We start from the raw sequence: 20,150 nt of genomic DNA, 5'->3' as shown, positions 1-20,150 counted from the left end.
TCAAAAGGTTCTTCAAAAGTACCGACCTAATTAAAGATTTGAAAATTCTTACAGAAGTCTAACAGCTACACAACCTCTTCCTCGTCATAAACAGGTAGCTGCCTTGGGTGCACCCATGGAATCCCACTTAGCACAATTCACAGGCACGACGCCTTCAAAGGTCACAGGAAGCAGCAGCAGAGATGTACACAGGCACCTGTCCTCCATGCAGCTGTGAACAAATGGCCACTCACTGCTCATGTGAGCAGCTGGTATTTCTGCTTGGCCTTTATTCAGGCAAGGTATTTCATCTTTTTGTTTTCCTTGCTGTTAAGTTAACAGACCATGGTAAGTATGTACAACGATCATTTGATAAGTGAGGAGCTTGGGAAGCCCAGAAAGGGGAACACACTGGGAGTGAGGGAGTGGGTGGTTAGGCCACTGGGGTAGCAACAAGTGTGGGCTGACTGACCGGCACTCCCTTCAGGTGTTGTGCCACCTGACTGGGGGTGGCCAGGAAGGATACCTGGCCAGTACAAACTGATCTCGCTGTGACCTTCCCCTGATGAGCGTTAAACCTCTGCATCTGTTAAAGTATTAGACAGCTTGGAATCACTTTTTGTTTTTGTTTTTTTGAGACAGGGTCTCACTATGTAGTTGAGACTGGCCTGGAACTCACAATGTAGCCCACACTGGTTTCAAACTCGCAGTGATCCTCCAAGACTCAGCCTCCCGAGTGCTGGGATTACAGGTGTGCGCCACCACGCCTGGCTAACTGGAATCACTTTGATTTACGATCTTTTTTCCTCCTCATTCCTTTTAGGTCTAGTATTGCTCAAAGAGTAGCTTGATTTAAGTCAATGAAAAACATGATCGCATAAAAATATTATTCAGGATACAAAGTTATCCTCACTGAAAAGGAATTGACCAGAGTATTCTTTTAAATATTGAGCTCTTGTGCAGCCTTTGAGTACAATAAACATTAAATAATGTGCGATATAGCCACTGTTCAGAAAATCACCTGCTGATATAGTTGTGATGTCAATACTTGGCTCATCCCAAAGTGAAAATGAATCTTCACATTTGTTTTGATTTTAGCACTGGCTTTAAGCATGAAAATTTGTTTTCTACTTTACTATCCATTTGTATATTCATCTATAATTATATACCTTTGTGATTCAAAGTTGAATTAAAAAACATGTTGACATCAACAAAAAACCCTAGATTTAGTAAAACCTTAAAAAGGCTCAAAAAGCCGGGCATGGTGGCACATGCCTATAATCTCAGCACTCAAGAGGCTGAGGCAGGAGGATCGCTGTGAGTTCAAGACCAGCCTGGGCTACACAGTGAGTTCCAGGTCAGTCTCAACTACATAGTGAGACCCTGTTTCAAACCCGCCCCCCATCCAAAAAAAAAAAAAAGGCTAAAAAATATAAACTCATGGTATTACACAAAAGGTTAAGTGGTGCTTTGTCAAAGCCATTCATTTGATCAAGTGAATGTAGACAGAAACCTTAGAGAATTAAAAAGAATTTAAAAATACACATGATTAAGAATCTGTTAAGACACCAACAAGGCAAGAAATTGAAAAAGTGCTAAAATAAAATTAATTATATTACTTTTTTCTTCAAATAGTAAATGGAATTAAAATTAATACATCATTCCGGTATGTTATCAAATGTTCTAGGATTTAAGTTTTCATTCCCGTATCTCAAAAGACATCTCTAGACTACTGTTTATTTTCTGTGGAAACTGACAGCATTGATATGTCTGTGGAGATAAAGGTACAAGACATGTAAAACATATCATTCAATTTATAGACGCACTAAATAGGAGCAGGGATAGGAAATGCTCAGGCAGCCATTACAGCGTACAAACACAAACACACAAGCACGTACCACACAGATTTAAAGCAAGACAAAAAATGAGTAAATCTCACTTCTAAGTGCAACTTAAAAGTTTAAAGTTTTGAGGATTTTCTGTAGCTTTCATTACTCAACATGCAGTGCAGCCTTGAATATAAATATGACAAGCAGAAGCATTAGAATTATATGAGAAGAAAGTTAAGGTATAAAAATATATGACAAAGTACAGATCTCTGCCCTGTTATGTTGAATTTTCTTCTCAAAGAAGAAATGGATTTTTTTCTAGGTTTCAACATACATATTTTAATAAAGGTCAAATTAGAGACAGAGCTGTGCTGACAAAAACGCCCCACTCTTTATACATGCCTCTGCCCGTCTTTTTGATGTTCATTGACCTTGAGCATGCAGAGAGTAGCAAGGTTCTGCTCCTACTCTACCTAAGTCTGCTCAGCTGGTCCCTTGCCCTGGACAAAGGCTGCAGTGCGATGAACTCGTCACTTAAAGCAACTGTGCTGGAGTACATCTACAGTGGACAGAAAAGGGGTGGACACGCAGGTCAGTGAGCAGCATTCGTCACCTAGGAGTCAGACACAGGACAAACCCGTAGATACCCAACACCTGCTCCCTCAGGAGGATATACACATGGTTCACATACATGACTGGTGTTTGTGGGGTGTTGGCTTTGCCATCAAAACAATTATTTTATTATTTTTTAAAATTTTTTGAGACAAGGTCTCGCTATGTAGTTTAGGCTGGCTTTGAACTCATAGCGATCCCCTTGCCTCAGCCTCCTGAGGGCTGGGATTATAGGCATGCACCACCATGCCTGGCTTATTCTTCACTCTTGACACCAAATTGTTATTCTGCAGAAAAACAAAGCTCCGAATAAATGCTGACAGCTCTTCTTTTGATAGGGTTTTTCTTGCTATTTTTGGTAAACAAGTAATTAACTTTTTGACCATTTCTCCATCACCTGAAACCAGAAGTGACACAGAGGCTGAAATAACAGTGATTACTGCCTGGAGCAAAGGAATACTGCCACATAGAGGATTTGAATAACTGCTTCGATTTTTTTGGTACCGGAGATCGAACTTGGGACCCTGCGTCTGCGAGGCAGGCGGCAGAACCACTGAGTTAAATCCCAGGCCCTAACCGCTTCAATTTAAAAGGACAAAAACAAGCAAACAAAAACCCCATCTGTGCAGGCTAGATCTGAGTGAAGGTGGAGATTTCCTTAAAGGAAACCATGTACATCTCCTTCCGTCAATTTGGAAATTACTTCAGTGAGCCAAAGGAGATTCTACTTCATATGCAAATAAAATGTCTGACTTACCGTATATTCTATTTTAATTCATTTCAACTTATGTTAAATAACAAAATATATGCACTATTAATTTTTTTCTTGCTCATGGCCTATCTTAAGGTACACACTATTTCCTGTGTAACCCTTTAAAGAGACTAGAGGGATGGGGAAGGAGGGCAGGGAGGGGAATATAAAAAGAATTCAGATGCACCATGTCCCTGTGGGAACTCCCCAGGATGAATGTAGTCATTGTGTACTGTAAACATGGACTGATACAGATGAAGAAACAGGGACTATAGAAGATGCAGTAAGAACTAATATTGTTTTTATTATTATTCTTATTATTTTTTGGTACTGGGGATTGAACTCAGGACCTTGGGCTTGCAAGACAGGTGGCAGAACCACTCAATCCCCGGCCCTATTATCACTTTTTGTTTTTATTTTTATTTTTTGAGACAGGGCCTCGCTGTGTAGTCGAGACTGACCTGGAACTCACTGTGTAGCCCAGGCTGGTCTCGAACTCAGTGATCCTCCTGCCTCAGCCTCCCGAGTGCTGGGATCACAGGTGTGCACCATCATGCCTGGCCTCTTTTACTGTATATTTGAACATCAGAAAAAGTAAGATAGACAAACCTTTCTGATATATAAAAGTCTGTTCATATTAATTCAAATATATACACAGGAAGATGCAATAAGATCATGCAACTCTTTTGCCCCTTTGGAGATACGTATTACAAAGCAACATCCTCAGCTTCACCATACTTCTGATTATAACGTTTTATCAAAGACCAATTAGGTAACAGGCACAGTGTTAGGTGCTCCAATCATTAGTATCTCTTACAATCACATAAGGTAATAATTACCTTTCTGATGTTACACAGGAGGAAACTGAAGCCTACCAAGGTGGCTTTGGTCAAGGACATACACCTTACAAAAGGGTCCAACAGTATTTGAATTCAAATCTGTCGGGCTTCACTGGCCTATGCTATCTCAATGGTGTCAGAATGTTTACGATCTGGGATTAAAGTACCAAAGCAAATAAACCGGGCATGGTGGTGCACACCAGTAACCTCAGCACTGGGGAGGCTGAGGCAGGAGGACTGGTATAAACTGGAGGAGAATCTGGGCTACACAGCCACTTCGAGGCTAGCCTAAACTATAGAGAAGACCCTGTCTCGAAAGTGAAACAAAACAAAATAACAAAGCAAGTAAAAGCTAGAGAAACAATGCTGACTGATACGATCAACTGGAATTAAAACCAGTGTACTTCATAGGAAGCCTAAAACAAATTACTAAATACTCAGGGACCAGTTTTTCTGTTTGTAGGTAAATATATAACTACAGTTCAAAAACAAAACAAAATGACAAACAAACAACCCCTCCCCCCAAAAAAAACCCTGGAAAAAGATTAATCTAGGTAAGAACTAATTGATTAATAAACTCAATGTTTACCCGTGCATAAAAGTTGATAAGAATATATTCTTTAGAATACACACCCAATACTATGGTACAGTTAAAGGACAAATACATACGGCTAGCTCATGTACTAATCAAATATACAAAAAAGGCATGGTCAAACAAATAGCTATAATTTCTTTCTTTTTTTTTTTTGCTGCAGTTTCTGTGGTCTTTTTTCCCGCCTCATCGAGTAGCTATAATTTTTGAGCACCTACTATGTGTTTAAACATTCTTTCATTTAATACCCCCCAAAGTCATAACTTTGCCAATGAGGAAACCAAGATTCAAAGTCACAGCACTGCAAAGTGGCAGAGCTAGGATTTGAATTGAGATCTATCAGTCCCCCAAATCATATTCTTAAGCATTATGCAGTTTAATATTTCTTAATTTCAATATTTAACGAGAATGTGTTTTGTGAAAATCTGTTCTATAAAAAATAATAAAATAATTTATTTCAGATTTTTTTGTTAAATTTGGAGTTTTATCAATAACAACATAATTTTTAAAAATTAGATGGGCTAGGGATTTAGCTTAGTGGTTCTGCCACCTGCCTCACAAGCACAAGGGCCCGAGTTTGATCCTTGGTACAAGAAAAAAAAATTAGAGTATTGGTAGGCAGAATGTTTATATTGCAAAATATTTGAGACAAGAATGGGTAATTTCCTATTTTTAACAATGAGCAAATTATAATCAGAGTTATTACTAAACTCCTAATGAAAAGTTACTGAATATAAAAAGTACTTACCTGTGCCTTTTCAGTACTTGTAGGATGGAGCTGTCGGTCAAATACCTTCTTCACAACATCGAGAAATAGGCAAGTAACAACCATAAGGATTATGGCAAACCAAGCAGAACCACTTGACAGGAGCTGCATAAATATGAAGTACACATTCTGGGAGCTCAAGAATGGCCTGTAGAGAAAGGCAGTGGGCTAAGTAACAGTGAAAACTAAAAAGACTTAAGTCAAGATATCATGGAAACTTACTATAATTGAAAGTAACAATTTTGAGAGCACTCCAGAAAAATGGCATAAACTGAAAATTAGCATAACCTAGTTGGACAGCTAATAAAGCAAGATAGACTTAACTGTTAAACATAAAACCCAATTATTTTTAATAAAAATTAAAGGGTCTGACTAGGTAACCCTATCAAAACAATGCAGTGATACCGATGTGAGACCAAGGAAACAGTATGTCAAGACTGATTATTCAAATCTTAGGCTCTTCTTTAAAACCTGTTTAGAATAAATGCACTCCCAGAGCCCAGGCCGCCTCCACCCATGCCATCGGATGTGCACAGATTGGCTGCCCCGTCACTGCACTGGGCGGAGCCCAGAGGCAGGGAGCTGGGAGCCAGGGGCGCAGCTGTGATCCCACTGCAGAGCTGCCCCTCTGCGAGCTTCCCATCCCTAACCTTTCTCCCCATCTGATTCCTTCTGGTGGCCTATGCCGGGGTAGGCTGCAGTCAACACCTGAGAGGCCGGGGGTCAGGAGTGAGGCCTGGGCTTGGCTCTCCATCTGTCCCTCTCCTCTAATCTGTGCACTCCAGGCCTGGCGGTGGCCCCAGCCTCACCAGATGGCCACTTTACCAACGAAGCAGGCATGGCTGGCAGGTCACAGGGAGCTCCTTAAGTCTGCCTGCGAGGTGTGGGTCTAGGTATCAATACTTGCTGGGCTGGAAAATGCCCCCCAAGAGGGCTCAAGAGGTGCTGCCTTGGGCTAGGAGTTGAGGTCAGTAGAAGAGCACTTGTCTACATCCACGATGCCCTGGGTTCAATCCCTGGCACCCCCTATCTCCCTAAAAGGTGCTGTCCTGTAGAGTGGGATGTGCTGGTGTCCCTGTGGTGCGCAGAGGGCACAGGTGCAGGTGTGGTGGAAACACATGCTCCGCCCAGGCTCTTGGCCCTGTGGGCCGCCCCAACCACAGATCCCAGTGACCTTAGGGCATGCAGTGGTATTATTTAGGGGGTTTCGGTATCTGTCACTTCCAAAGAGTACTGGGAAATAAACAAGTAGAAAAAGGAGGCGGATTATAGACAAACAATATGCATGGGAGCATCTTTTATGATCCTGCATGGAAGCTAATGATTAGCCAGTTTTTTGCCTGATAAATGGATCAAAGGCATAGCAAGCAAATGTAATATAAATTCTCTGAGAGACCTTAGTTGTCTAGCACTTACTAAAGAATCATGGGATAAACATGACCCCCACCCCAGTATTGGGAATTGAATACAGGATTTTCACAATGAACCACATCCTCAGTCCCACTGAAAAAATTTTTTTTTGTACCAGGGATCGAACTCAGGACCTTGCACTTGTCAGGCAGGCAAGGTGTCATGGAGCTAAATCTCTGGCCCTTTGTTTTTTTGAGACAGGGTCTTGCCGTATAGTTCAGGCTGGCCTTAAACTCACTAAAGAGTCTGGGCTGGCTTGAGAATTTGCAGCAATCCTCCTGCTTCAGCCTCCTGAGTGCTGGGATTACAGGTGTGAGCCACCATGCCCAGCAATTCCAACCTTTCTTATTTTTTATTTTGAGATAAGTCTTGCTGAGTGCTAAATTGTACAGGCTGGGTTCGAACTTTTGATCTTCCTGTCTCAGCCTCACACAGTGCTGGGATTATAGCCATGCACCACCACACCCAGCTGAGAAATATGATTTTTGTTTTTAGTACTGGGGATTGAACCTGAGACCTTGCGCTTGCGAAGCAGGTGGCAGAACCACTGAGCTAAGTCCTTTGCCCAAGCATGAATTTTGAAATATCAGAACAGATTAGTACTTGACTTTACTACTGAAGTATACAATAGTATACCTTGAGAGAGATATTAATTCAATAATCAAAATTTAATGGCTATATGGGATATATTTTAGTGCATATATGAATAACTAATTTAGTAGTATGATTATTCTAAAGAACACTGATTATGATTACTTTTTTTTTTCCTTTGTGACCCTGAGGCTCAATTTCCACATAGGGAAAAAACCGTAAGATTATTATTATTATTTTTTGAGACAGGGTATCACTAAGTAGCCCAGGATGGCCTCAAAACTTGTGGCTGATCCTCCTGAGTGCTGGGATTACAGGTGTATACCACCACACCCAACAAGAACAAGATTATGATGAGTCAATTATTGTCTTATATGAAATGTCTAGAATGTAGTAAGTATTCAAGAAATGTTAAATTTTTTTCTCCCTACACATCAGTAAGGTCAATAGAAACAAATGAACTTATTAGGATAGGATCTCAAAATTATTCTGAGCAGAATGTTCATACTATATAATCCAACACAATAACTGTTTACTATAGTTAAATCAATACAATTAAAATACAAACTGGGTGTGGTGGTGCATGCCTATAATCCCAGTACTTGGAAGGCTGAGGCAGGAGGATCCCTGTGAGTTCAAGGCCAGCCCGAGCTACATAGTGGGTTCAAGGCTGGCCTGAACTACATAGTGGGACCCTGTCTCAAACAACAACAACAACAACAGCAGCAGCAGCAGCAACAACAGAAATACATGTAAATTATTACTCACCAGAGAATCCCACTATAAAATAAAGAAAATATAAAATAAAATACAATAGATCCCCAGGTAACAAGATGGTTGATCCAAGTCCAAAAATGAGTTTCCAAAGCCATCTAAAAGAAAAAAATTTAAAATGTCTCAGGAATATGAATAACAAAGCTTTATCCTCTCAGATAAAGCTCAACAATAAAATATTACATAAATCTAGGAATTTAATAAAAAGGCCTTAGTACAGAACTACCATTTCACATTTATAGTATTTTTCTTCTGTGAGGAATTAGCATTGAAACTTCACAGGATGACTGTATTTCAGTTTCATGGCTTAAAACAAATTGTGCTGTTCTGTTCATAGAAAGGTAGAACTTCAGTGATTTTTAATTGACCATAAAAATCAACCAAAGCTTTCCAAAACAGTGAATTTAAAGACTTTTCTGATAAAAATTTAAATGAATTATTAAAATAGTAATGTGAAAGTATTCACTGCTGAAAAAGAAAAGGAAAAATACTTATCTATGGCTGAAGAGATGAAAAGTCAACTACTAGTTATGTACACACAAACTGTCCGCATTTCTAATGTTAGTGCCGTACCTTTGCTGTGACGGTAATAACCATGACTGTGAAGACCAAAGTGCCAAATGTCCAGTTTCCAAACATCTAAACAGAAAGAACAGACTATTACATTATGTGTTAACATGATGTTAAATGAGATAAAGGCAAAGTTATTTCGTTCTCTACTCAAAGTTTATTTTGGGCAATACTGGGGATTGAATTCAGGAGCTCACACATGCTAGGCATGCTAGGCAAGTGCTCTGCTATGGAGCCACACCCCCAGCCCCGAAACTCATTTTTATTATTCAAGCCAGTTACGTATCTGTGACTTGACTGTTAATAAAGTTAAGATTATGAGAGAAGCATTATTGTGCTTATTATTATTATGTACAATATTCCTTTGGATATTATCTTCAGACTTGAAATCCAAAGATACGTTTACAGTTATACGGCACTGAAAGCTTTTAGTTAGAATGTTACAGTCATTAGTGAGTGCTTTATTCCTGTCAACGGTAAAATTGTAACAAGTGTGTAACTGCAATTATTTTCCTTTTCTTTGGTACTGGGGATGGAACTCAGGACCTTGTGCTTGCGAGGCAGGCGGCAACACCACTGAGCTAAATCCATGGCTTGTTAGCAATTATTTTCTGAAAAACTTCCAACCAGAAGTTATAGTAGATCACTTGGCATAGTATTTCTGGACAACATATGCAGAGCAAAAACAAAACAAAACAAAATAAAAAAAAACCAAAAACCAAAAAAACGGAAACTTATTGATTCTCTGAACAGATAAAACTTTATTATATTCTTTTTTTTTTTTTTGGTACTGGGGATTGAACTTGGGACCTTGCGCTTGCAAGGCAGGCAGTGGAACCACTGAGCTAAATCCCCGGCCCAGCTTTATATTCTTTTAATTGCCAATCATATATGTTTATGTCTCCAAACATATTCTGTAAGATACAAGTGTGGCCAATTAAAAAGGAAAACCCAAGGTAACAAGCAGTTCCGGTCCACTGCATGCACTGCTGTCATTCCCTTCCCTCCTCATCTAGCTAAGCCTGGAAAGAGATGCCTGGTTCTGCCCAGAGTCCCTGATACAGTGAGACCACCCACTGTTTAGTATGCTTTCCTAATATCACAGTTAAGAAACATGGTCATACTTAATCAGTAATTTACGATGTCCGTAGAATTGCTAGTGCAGTCAGAGTGCAGTAACACTCCTGAAATAATCAAACAAAACCATCAGCAAACAAACACTAAGTCCTCATTTCTCATCTGAAAAATCAGGGCAATTAAACCCTTCCAAGAGGGTTACTGTGAAGATTAATGGGCATGGGACACATAAAGCTCCTACACAAGAATAAGCACTAAATAAACAGAATCTGTTATTAAAACACTCTGAGATGAACAGCATACAGGGTCAATCATATATTTCCTTGTGCAAACTAATTTTTAAATAGCAAAACTGTCTAATGAGTTTCATTTTAAAATTACATCGTATTACGTTCATGTTTTAATTTTTTTCTTTAAACATATTTTTAATTTTTTCCTCATTGAGTTTATTGGTACATTTTAGGTATACAGTACAGTTACATTCATTATTGGGACTTTGTATCTTCATGTTTTAATTTTCATTTGTTCACAATGAAACTGCATTATTTGAAAAAATTAAAATCTTTTTGTTTTTACCCCTCCCACCCCTTTTTTTTGATACTGGGGATCCAACTCGGGTCCTTGTGCTTGCGAGGCAGGTGGCAGCACCACTGAGCTAAATCCCCGCCCCTGTTTTCACTTTTATGTCTGAATTTTTACGATTTAAGTTGAATTTTACCTTTATTTTCCATGACAGAAAATTATCAAAAAGTAAAACAAATCAAAACATTGACAAGCATTCTGTAAAAACCGAAACATTTACCTGGCCATTTCCAAGCAGAGAGATATCTTTTCCCATCAGAAAGTAAGATCCAAAAAAGAAAATAAAGGCATGACTGAAACCCAGGATAGTCCAATAAAGAAATGTTTTAATGCTTAAAAGACGATTTTTACTAATATCCCTGTAAATTAAAAAAATGATAAAAAGGAACACATTAGGAATCATTCACTTTTTACCTATTAAATAATTATTACACTTTTACTTAAAAAAAAAATGTGGAGTTTGAACTTAAGATGTCCTGAAAATATTAGCAGAAAGAATAAACTCACATTTACACAGTTCTACTTCTAATATCACACACCCATTAACAGCTGTAGTTCACCTCCGGTACATTTCTTATCTGATAAAGAAGTACATGCATAATACTTCAGTTTACTTGTGAAAAGCTGACTTGCAGCCGTTCTGCCACGACAGTCTCTTTGAGAGAGGTTATCCAAGTGGGGCCAGCAATGAGACGCCTGAGTAACTTCACTGCCCACAGTAGCTATTGTGGAGCAATAAGTGCACTAATCTAGGGTCAAGTCCTGTCCTAGGTAACCTAGGACATCTGAGTGAGTTATGCTGTATCTTGACACCTGGCTGCCTCGGTAAGCGGTACCTCTGTACCCTCCCAGAGTACTGTAAACTTGACCTGAACCATTCGCATCTCTGTTTCTTGGTTCTGGAGAAGCAGAGGGAAGCTGGGGACCTGGGATCAAAATCCCCCACTTGCTTTGCACTGAGTATCAATGACACATGTTTGGCAATAGCAGGATATAAGCTTATTTTTTAGAAACTAGAGACTGCTGAATAGTGAGTAAATTCTTTCATGCACGTGAAGTAGATTAAGACTGGTTTGCAACAGTAAATGTAAACCATACAATTGCCCAATGCATTTCTAGGATCAGAGGGTTCCTCCCTAAACCAGCAGAAGCTGAGCATGATGGTGCACGCCTATAATCCCAGCACCTAAAAGGCAAGTGGGGTGCTGCCAATTCAGAGGGCAACCAGGGCTACCTAATGAGTTCAGAGCCAGCTTGAACTATATAGCGAGATCCTGTCTTAAAACTGGAAAAATTACTCGATTCCTTTTTGATATTAAAAAACTTCAAGCCATAAAACCACCACACTTTCCTTAGTAAAGTATCAAGTATTAGTCACCAAGACACTACCTACTCATTTACTCATTTTTCAGGTACTTGTTAAATTTGGTAACTAATGAATATACTTACAATCAGAAATATAAAGTGTGATTAAAAAATATAGTGAATGTTTAAATTTAACACTTTTTTTTGGTATCAGGGATTGAACTAAGGACCTTGGGCTTGCAAGGCAGGCAGTGGCACCACTGAGCTAAATATCTGGTCTGTGAATGTTTAAATTTAAAAGACACACTGACACTTATCCTCTTTAAAACACTTAATGTTGCTTTGAATACACTTATCCCATTGTTCCTGTCACTTTCTGAAGCAGTTCTAAAAGTCTTCTTTCCTGAGGGTCTTTATTATGCTGGCTTGGCTACCTGATGTCCTGAAATGATTCAAAATGTTGAACTTTCATGGTCATTTTGACTTTGGGGAAGAGCCAGAAGTCACACAGTGCCAGATCTAGTGAATAAGGTGGATGAGGACGCACTGTCATGTTTTTATGAGCCTGCTTTCCACTGGATGGCACTCAGCAGAAGCACTCACCAAAAGACAACTTCCAGATATGCTTCAGAAAGATGGGATGAGAATGTTCAAAGCAGAGCCAGGAGTGGTGGAACATATCTGTAATATCCTGGCACTCAGGAGGCTGAGGCAGGAAGATTGTTATGAGTTTGAGTCCAGCCTAGACTATACAAAGTTCAAGGCCAGCCTGAACTATGTAATGAGAACCTGTTTAAAAACAAATGTGTGTTCAAAGTGTGTGTGGGGGTATTTTTGAGGGAGATTACTGGCAATGTGTCTTTCATTGTAATTAAAAAATATATATAAATATTCATTGTATTTTTCAATCACCATTGGTATAGGGACATTTAATCATGAAAAAGACTTACCGATAGAGAGTAGGCTTGCTCTGTAATACATGAGGGTCTATATGCTGTTCCAAAAGACTGTATATCAGAATAGGTAGGGAAGTAAAACAAATATTGTACAAAGTCAGGTACATGCTGTCATACAGTGTCTACAAAGAGAAATTGGTAGGAATTTTAGGATTCAGAATATGTCTATTATCCTTATGCATATAATTAGAGGCATATTAGAAATGAGCACAAAATTATTTTTTTCAGTTTACAGCAAAATCCATTTCAAAATTCCAACTTGTTTTTTAGATAAACTTATAATGTTCCTAGACTTACATTATTTGAGGAAACTGGAATATTTTGTAGTATCAAGTATTTCTTAAAATTATAGTGAACTTGATCTATATTTTGAGATTCTCCAGAATTTTGTCACTGTGATGTAGTGTTACACAATTCTCCTACATGGATCTTTGGCTTCTTACTATTCCTTTGACACGCTACACGTACAGTTTTTTGTTTGTTTGAGATAGGGTCCGGCTGGCCTTGAGCTCTCTATGCAGCCCAGGCTAGCCTCAAACGTGTCTGCGGCCGTCACTCTGCCTCAGCCTCTCAGCGCTAGGACTACAGGTGTGCACCACCATGTCTGGCATGCTACACACAGTTCTGCTTTCATGGCTTGGTCTTCTCGTCTAGATCCCATACTCTGCAAGACTAAATAGGACTCTTCTTCCATGAAATTTCACAATGGCCTAAGCCCTTGATGATAGAGTCCTCTAAAAAGTGCTGCTGTGGGTATTAACTAGCCGGAATTTTACCTCTGCTTCATGTGCTGTTTTTATTATTATCAATACTATTTGCTAAATTATACCATAAACTCTCTGAAAACCTAACAAAGTTCATGGTCTTACAGCATTCTTTATTTTACTCAGATGAAGAGACAGTTACAGGCAATCATTGCCCATCTCTGCAGATACTTGGAATGTAGAGCTACATGTCACAAATAGAGGAGAAAACAGTGCTTAAAAACCTAAGTTCTTGTCTTGTGTTTTCAGTAAGTTAGATCAAAGGGCCAGGGATTTAGCTCAGAGGCACCAAGCCTACCTTGTAAGCACAAGGTCCCAAGTTTGATCCCTGGTGCTGAGACGGGAAAAAAAAATCCATTCTCTTGCTCAATTTGAGGTGTATAATGTAGTGTGTGTGAATAGGATACTCACTCAGAACAAGGGTCCAAGTCATGGTTTAGTCACTAGCTTAGCTATACTGCTTCTGGACAAGCTACTTAATTTCTGTAGATTTAACTTTCTTTTTTTATCAAATAAAATAATAGATCAGAAACGGTGATGTGTAACGTGTACAACCAGAAACCCATCCCGTGCCCATTAGAATGACTGTCAATAAATTATAGGATTTCCCCTCTGAAACTAAAGCTTCAGAAATCTTTTCAACACAGTATTCCAGGTTTTCCTATCATTATTTAAGGTTGGGGGCTGGGGATTTAGCTCAGTGGTTCCGCTGCCTGCCTCATAAGCTCAAGGTCCTGAGTTTGATCCCCAGAACAAAAAAAAAAAATTTTTTTAAGGCTGGCTTCTGGGATAAAACTTAAGATAATCCCTGGACTAAATCACTAAGTCTCCTCCCAAATTAAAAAAAAATGAGTCAAAAATAAAAAGGAAGTAAACCTCTAGTCTAGTAGTTACTTGGTCAGCCTGATAAGGATTCTACAGGGTATTACAAATAATTTGGAAGTTGTCAACGTTCTCCCATATTGTTTTTTTTTTCTTTTGAGTTTTTAATATCAACTTTTAAAAAAGTACCGAGAATTAAAATACATGTTGGTACCTACATTCATTTCAAATTGAAAATTGGAATAAGTATTGTGGATGCTACGCTGATGAAGTGTACTACTTGGAGAAGTTTTATCTGCTTATCTGTAGGACTAAGAAAAATGAAAACAGTCCCACTGAATGTCTATCAAAATCTGAAGATATGTATCTCATTCTAAAAGGACAAAACACAAGCTTCTGTTTACTTACTTGTTGAGAAAACAAACAGTAGAACTGATATAAAAACTGGGGTGTGATAAAGCACACATTCTGTAAAACAAGATTAAGTGGGAAATAATTAAAATACGAATTCTCAAAGAAAAACATTTCTAAAAATAGTTATTAAATATCTGCAAACAAAGTTGGCATGGAAAATAGCGGATCTTTCCATAAGGACTCGCCTAAAGAGAAAGTAGGAGTCTCATTTTATTAAAAATGTCTAAAAGCACTGTCAGGTGGTATCAGAATAAAAATACCCTTACTTCCAATCATTGCCAAGCAATATCACAATTCTGAAAACACAAGTTTCCAACTCTTACTCAAGACTTTCCAAAAAAAGAGAGGACTTCATATATATTCTTCAAAAGTAAGATTAAACTTTAGGTCTATTATACCTTTAAAAGACAAATTATCAAAATATCTTTTTTTTTTTTTGGTTTATTTTTTTGAGACAGAACCTTGCTATGTAGTTCAGGCTGGCCCCAAACTTATCATGCTGCCTAGGCTGGGCTCTAACTCATGGCAGTCCTCCTGCCTCAGCCTCCTGAGTGCTGTGATTACAGGCATATGTTACTACACTGGGCTTCAAAACATTTTTCTACCTCAGTATAGGTAATATTATAAGGAAAAAGCTAGACCAAAAAGTTGGAAGAAAACTGCCACTGCCACATCATTCAACAATTACATGCAATCTTATGTTCTTCCTCTGGTTTATAACCATCAATGATAGGAACACATGTAATACAGGACCTTCTTGTATGTTAAATGTCTTGGCAACAGGGGTTCTTAACATGGGTTTCACAGACCTTTTCCAAAAGGTCCACAGATACCATTGTATTATCAGCACCATTAATCTCTCTGAAATCCTAAGTATTTTATTTTATGCACATAAAAACCATACACTGAAAAGCTCACACCATTTCAGTAGTCTACTAACAGGTACAAAAAAAGGTGAATAATTTCTGCTTGAAACCATCATGCTGGAGTTAAATGAAAACTTATTACTGGCTCAAAACAAAAAGTAATTATTATGGTCTAATTTGCATAGAATAAGACACTAAATTTAAGTAGGAAACTTGATGTGTTGTATAAATTCATATACCATCATCATTATGTAAAATGAGAGAGCTTTTCCATCAGCCCTGGAAGTTCTCTTATATCTCTTCTCAGTCAATTCTAGCACCTGTACCCTTGGCACCAGACCCCTGGTTCTGATCTGACAGTATCAACTAGATTTACTACAAAAGTATTATTAGTTTTTTTTCTTTTTTTTGCTTACAGAAACAATTTTTAAGAATAATTGTATGGTTGGTTATAGCATTCCTTAAATTGAAACTAAAAATTATTGTAACAGTGATTAAATAAAAAGCCATATGAAACTTACCTTATAAAAAAAATACTGTACAAGGGTAGCTATTCTGATATAATAAAAATGACCATGAACAAAAAGTAGTTTGGAGAGGAATTTAAATCTAGCTATTGCATAGTCACTGTTTCTTGCAGCCTGTCTTCCTTCTTTACCCATGATTCCTGTAATAAAGGAGAGAAAAAAGTATGTTTGCTGATAATACATAAGTATAATTTTCACGATATCTCTGTAACTATCATATAGTATTTGAACCTGGGCTTAGGAACACTACATACTATTAGAATGGTGGTGAACCTTTCAGAGCTTTCAGTAATAAACAGGCTACTGCGGCACACATGCCTTTGGTTTGCCATCACTGCCCTATTATGTAGCACCTAGCAGCTATCTAAAAGGTTATTTTATTTAAACATGTAATTAATATAAAGCTACAATATATACCAAATATGCAATACCTACGGAGTCCACCAAAAAAATGTACACACACTCCAGGAAAAAAAAAAATAGTATGTTTTTTCAACAGATATGTTACCCTCGTGTGAGAGGACCCTAAAGGATGTTGTATATTGCAAAAAACCCACTACATTGCCAACCATTAGAGAAGAAAATGAAAATGCATGTGCAAAAATCTCAATCACCAAGGTTATCCAAATAGCAGTTCACTGTACTAATAAATGTCTAAAGCTCACGCCACCACTGTGAGCACCTCTTGTAATTGTAGAGGCCAAAAGTAACTTGCATTAATCTCATGATATCTCAATAAATTTAGTATTAAAATGTTTATACAAGTTTTTATTTTCCTGAAGTGTGCACGCATTTTTTGGAGGGAATCTGTATTTTCACAGAGAAGATTAAAAATAAAAAAATACAATTACTATAAAAAGTATCAGGCAATAAAATTTTGATAGAATTCTATAATAGCTTTAACTTCACTAGTTCCAAAAAATGTAAAATATATTCAAACTGAATAAAAACAAGCAAATTTAACTGTCTAAAAATTGGTATGCAAAAAAACTCATGCAAAAAACCCCTATCATGCAGAAAGTATGCTTTTAAAAAATGTAATTTTGAAGTAAATAAATTAAAAAATTATATAAACAAATCAGTGAATCATTTTAGCTAGAAAATATTTTTTTTTTTTGGTACTGGGGATTGAACTCTGGTCCTTGCGCTTGTGAAGTAGTCACCGGAACCACTGAGCTAAATCCCTAGTCCCTAGAAAATAGTTTTTAATGTTACAATTATCCTTTAGATTCCAAAAGGTCAAAAGTGTAATTGCAAAGTTTGAAAGTAACTTTTAAAGAAATTAAAAAAGTTTTGAAAATAATTTTTCAGAATTAAACTTTTTAGATTTTTGTCATGAAAGGATCAAAATGTTCTAAAATATATAGGCAAAAAATTTATGCATTTTCATTCATAACACCTAGAGAAAACCACTGTATTTAGTCTATATCTTTTTAGAACCTTTCTGTCTGTATTTTGCATATGTATATGTGTATTTGATATATGTGAAATGTATATGACGTTTATAACCTGTATTTGTTACTTACTGGACACTGTTTATAATATATATCTTTATGAATATGTTTAGTTATTTTCTTAGAAGAAAATACATAATTGGGCACATGACTGCAAGGTCATTAGGCACACAGTTAAAATTGGTTATGCACAACAATGCTAAGTATCCCAATTTACTCTCCTAGTGACGTGATATAAAATTATTTGTTAAACTGCATCTTTGCCTACTCCAGGTTATCAAGTTTTGCAATTGTTACCAGTCTGACAGATAATTTTAACTTGCACTCTTCTGATTGCTAAGAGACTGAAGATTTTTTCTGTAAACTTAGTATTCATTTTGGAGTTCTCATTTTGTGACAACTGATGGCTCATACCCTTTTGCCTATTTCTACTGGAATGCTAATTTGCCAAGACTTTAAAACTTAGTAATATTAAGACTTAACCATCCATTTTTGCAAGCATTCTTCATTACTTTATCTTCAAATTTTATATTTATTTATTTTTTTTGGTACCAGGGATTGAACTTGGGACTTTGCGCTTGTGAAGGAGGTGGTGGAACCACTGAGCTAAATTCCTGGTCCTTCAAATTTTATTTTTAGCTCTGCCACATACACTGATCTGTTCCTCCTTGCTTTAGTATTATGTTTAAAAGATCTTTCCACAAATCAAATAACAAGATTATCATTAAATCTTTTAAAATTACCTTTTATAGTCTTTTAAAATTATTTACATCCTTACTCCTTCTAAAATTTATTTTGCTATAAGTAAATGGGATCCAGCTTCTTTTTTTCCAAATAACTAACTAGTTTTAGGAATTTTTTTACTGAGTAATATGTTTTCTTATTTGAAATTCTATAAATGTATTATTTTATGACTTAATGTATGTATGGGAAATTATCAAACTTATGGTGATTTATGGGGAATAAAATAGTACATAAACTGGAAAGAAAACTAAATTTTAAAATTCAGGAAAAAAATCAATCACCTATGCCAACATGTGCTTCTTGTATCATGCTTACATCATTAGCACCATCACCAACAGCCAATGTTATAGGGTTCTCAGGTGAGATTTTTATCAGTCTTATTACCTGAAAGACATACAATGAAACAGTTCTTTATGATACGAATTCAATTTCCTTAAATTTGTTTAATGTCATTTATCTGAAATGACTACAGAAGGAACAGTAATGAAAAAATATTTAATCATATATTAGACAGTAATATGCAGTGAGTTTTTTGAGGGATGCCTTCATTACAATTTAGGAATGTTATTATGTTTGAACTTTTTGACAAGAAAAAAATTTAAATACATCTTAATTTTCAAAAAATCATGGAAAAACTGCACGTAATTGAATTCTTTCAGGTAAAACTTTCTTTTCTCAAGAAACTACTTTTTATTTGATATAGAAGAAAGACAATTGTTTTCTCTTACAATGAACATAATCTGAAGTTTTAAAGAAGCAACCAATATTAAATCAACAGATTTCTGTGGAATTTTTGAATGTACTTTTGTTAAGTTTTGTCTGGCCTCGAGTTTCAGTCTTCACAGACTAGGATACAATTATAAAAAAGGCACAGTAACAAAATTCCATGAAACCAAAATGGCTGGATTTTGAATTTATTAGATGTATATGCAAAATAATCAGTAGTATTTAGATGTTCATTGCAAAGGATATTTGTAAAGGATACATTCTAAGACCTCAAATTACACATGTGAAATTACAAAATATAAGTGTCTATATACTTTCACTTCGGAAGCTGAAATTTAAGTATTTCTTGTATACAATTTTACAAATTAACTAGCTTTCAACTTTCTACCAAAGTCCTAATTTATCACTCAAGAGCAACTTTTAATAAAGAATTACCAATTCAAGAGAATGTATGAATAAGCAGAGATCAACAGAACCACCCTAAGATGCAGATTCAAGTTTTCTAGAGTCCTTCACTTGTTAAGTAACTAATTTGGGTAATGTTAGTTACTACAGTTCAAATTTGTGTTTCAGCAAGACCACAACTGCTACACAATACAGATTTTCCAGGTCATTATGAATATTTGAAGCTTGAGTATTTACTCTGAGAATGTACAGGGCTAAGATTCATAGTACAAGTGTCTGATTCCGAGTGTGAGAGTCATACTTTGCCTACCACCAAATGAAACTATGTGAAGGCACTGATCTTAGAGAATACTTTTAGATCTAAATACCTTTATGGAGCTTTTAACAATATTTACATACTTTTGCTTTCTGCAGTGGTGCCATACGACAGCATAACACAGCTGAACAATTTCTGCAAACTTCCATAAACAGCTTTTCATGCTCCCTGAGTGCAAGAGATAGGCTGGTCCCATCCACTACCAGACCATGCTGAATCACATGATCTTCTGTAATTCTAAAAGAAGATAATTATAATATCTGTAAGACATTCTGAAGTCATATTATTTATACTCAGAATAAAAGATTTTTACTGAAAGATAGTTCAACCACAGATTTTACTATTATAAAATAGTAACACCAAGAAACAAACTCAGTTGTATTACCGGAAGATTAAGATTTAGAAGAACCGAGTTACTGATGTGATGAAAATAGATGATATTCAGTTTTACAGTGAACTGATACATAGTAACTATATAT

At 36.8% G+C, this 20,150-nt stretch overlaps 1 protein-coding gene across 1 annotated transcript in view; it reads right to left on the bottom strand.

Moving 5' to 3' along the window:
* The window catches only part of Atp11b (ATPase phospholipid transporting 11B (putative)), an 82,806-nt gene that overhangs the window by 12,466 nt on the left and 50,190 nt on the right, over positions 1-20,150 (bottom strand). The window contains exons 20-28 of the mRNA XM_010624540.2: positions 19,755-19,908; positions 18,506-18,608; positions 16,021-16,166; positions 14,628-14,687; positions 12,628-12,755; positions 10,593-10,731; positions 8,717-8,782; positions 8,138-8,241; positions 5,351-5,516 (exon numbers count right to left, since the gene is read on the bottom strand). Of these exons, the coding sequence (XP_010622842.1) occupies positions 5,351-5,516; positions 8,138-8,241; positions 8,717-8,782; positions 10,593-10,731; positions 12,628-12,755; positions 14,628-14,687; positions 16,021-16,166; positions 18,506-18,608; positions 19,755-19,908 (1,066 nt within the window). The remainder of the gene's footprint in view (positions 1-5,350; positions 5,517-8,137; positions 8,242-8,716; positions 8,783-10,592; positions 10,732-12,627; positions 12,756-14,627; positions 14,688-16,020; positions 16,167-18,505; positions 18,609-19,754; positions 19,909-20,150) is intronic.

This window comes from Fukomys damarensis, unplaced genomic scaffold (genome assembly GCF_012274545.1).
Source record: "Fukomys damarensis isolate Sample0158 unplaced genomic scaffold, DMR_v1.0_HiC HiC_scaffold_12, whole genome shotgun sequence".
NCBI lineage: Eukaryota > Metazoa > Chordata > Mammalia > Rodentia > Bathyergidae > Fukomys > Fukomys damarensis.
Note: the sequence above shows the minus strand (reverse complement) of the source record. Positions and strands in the feature narration are given on the sequence as shown.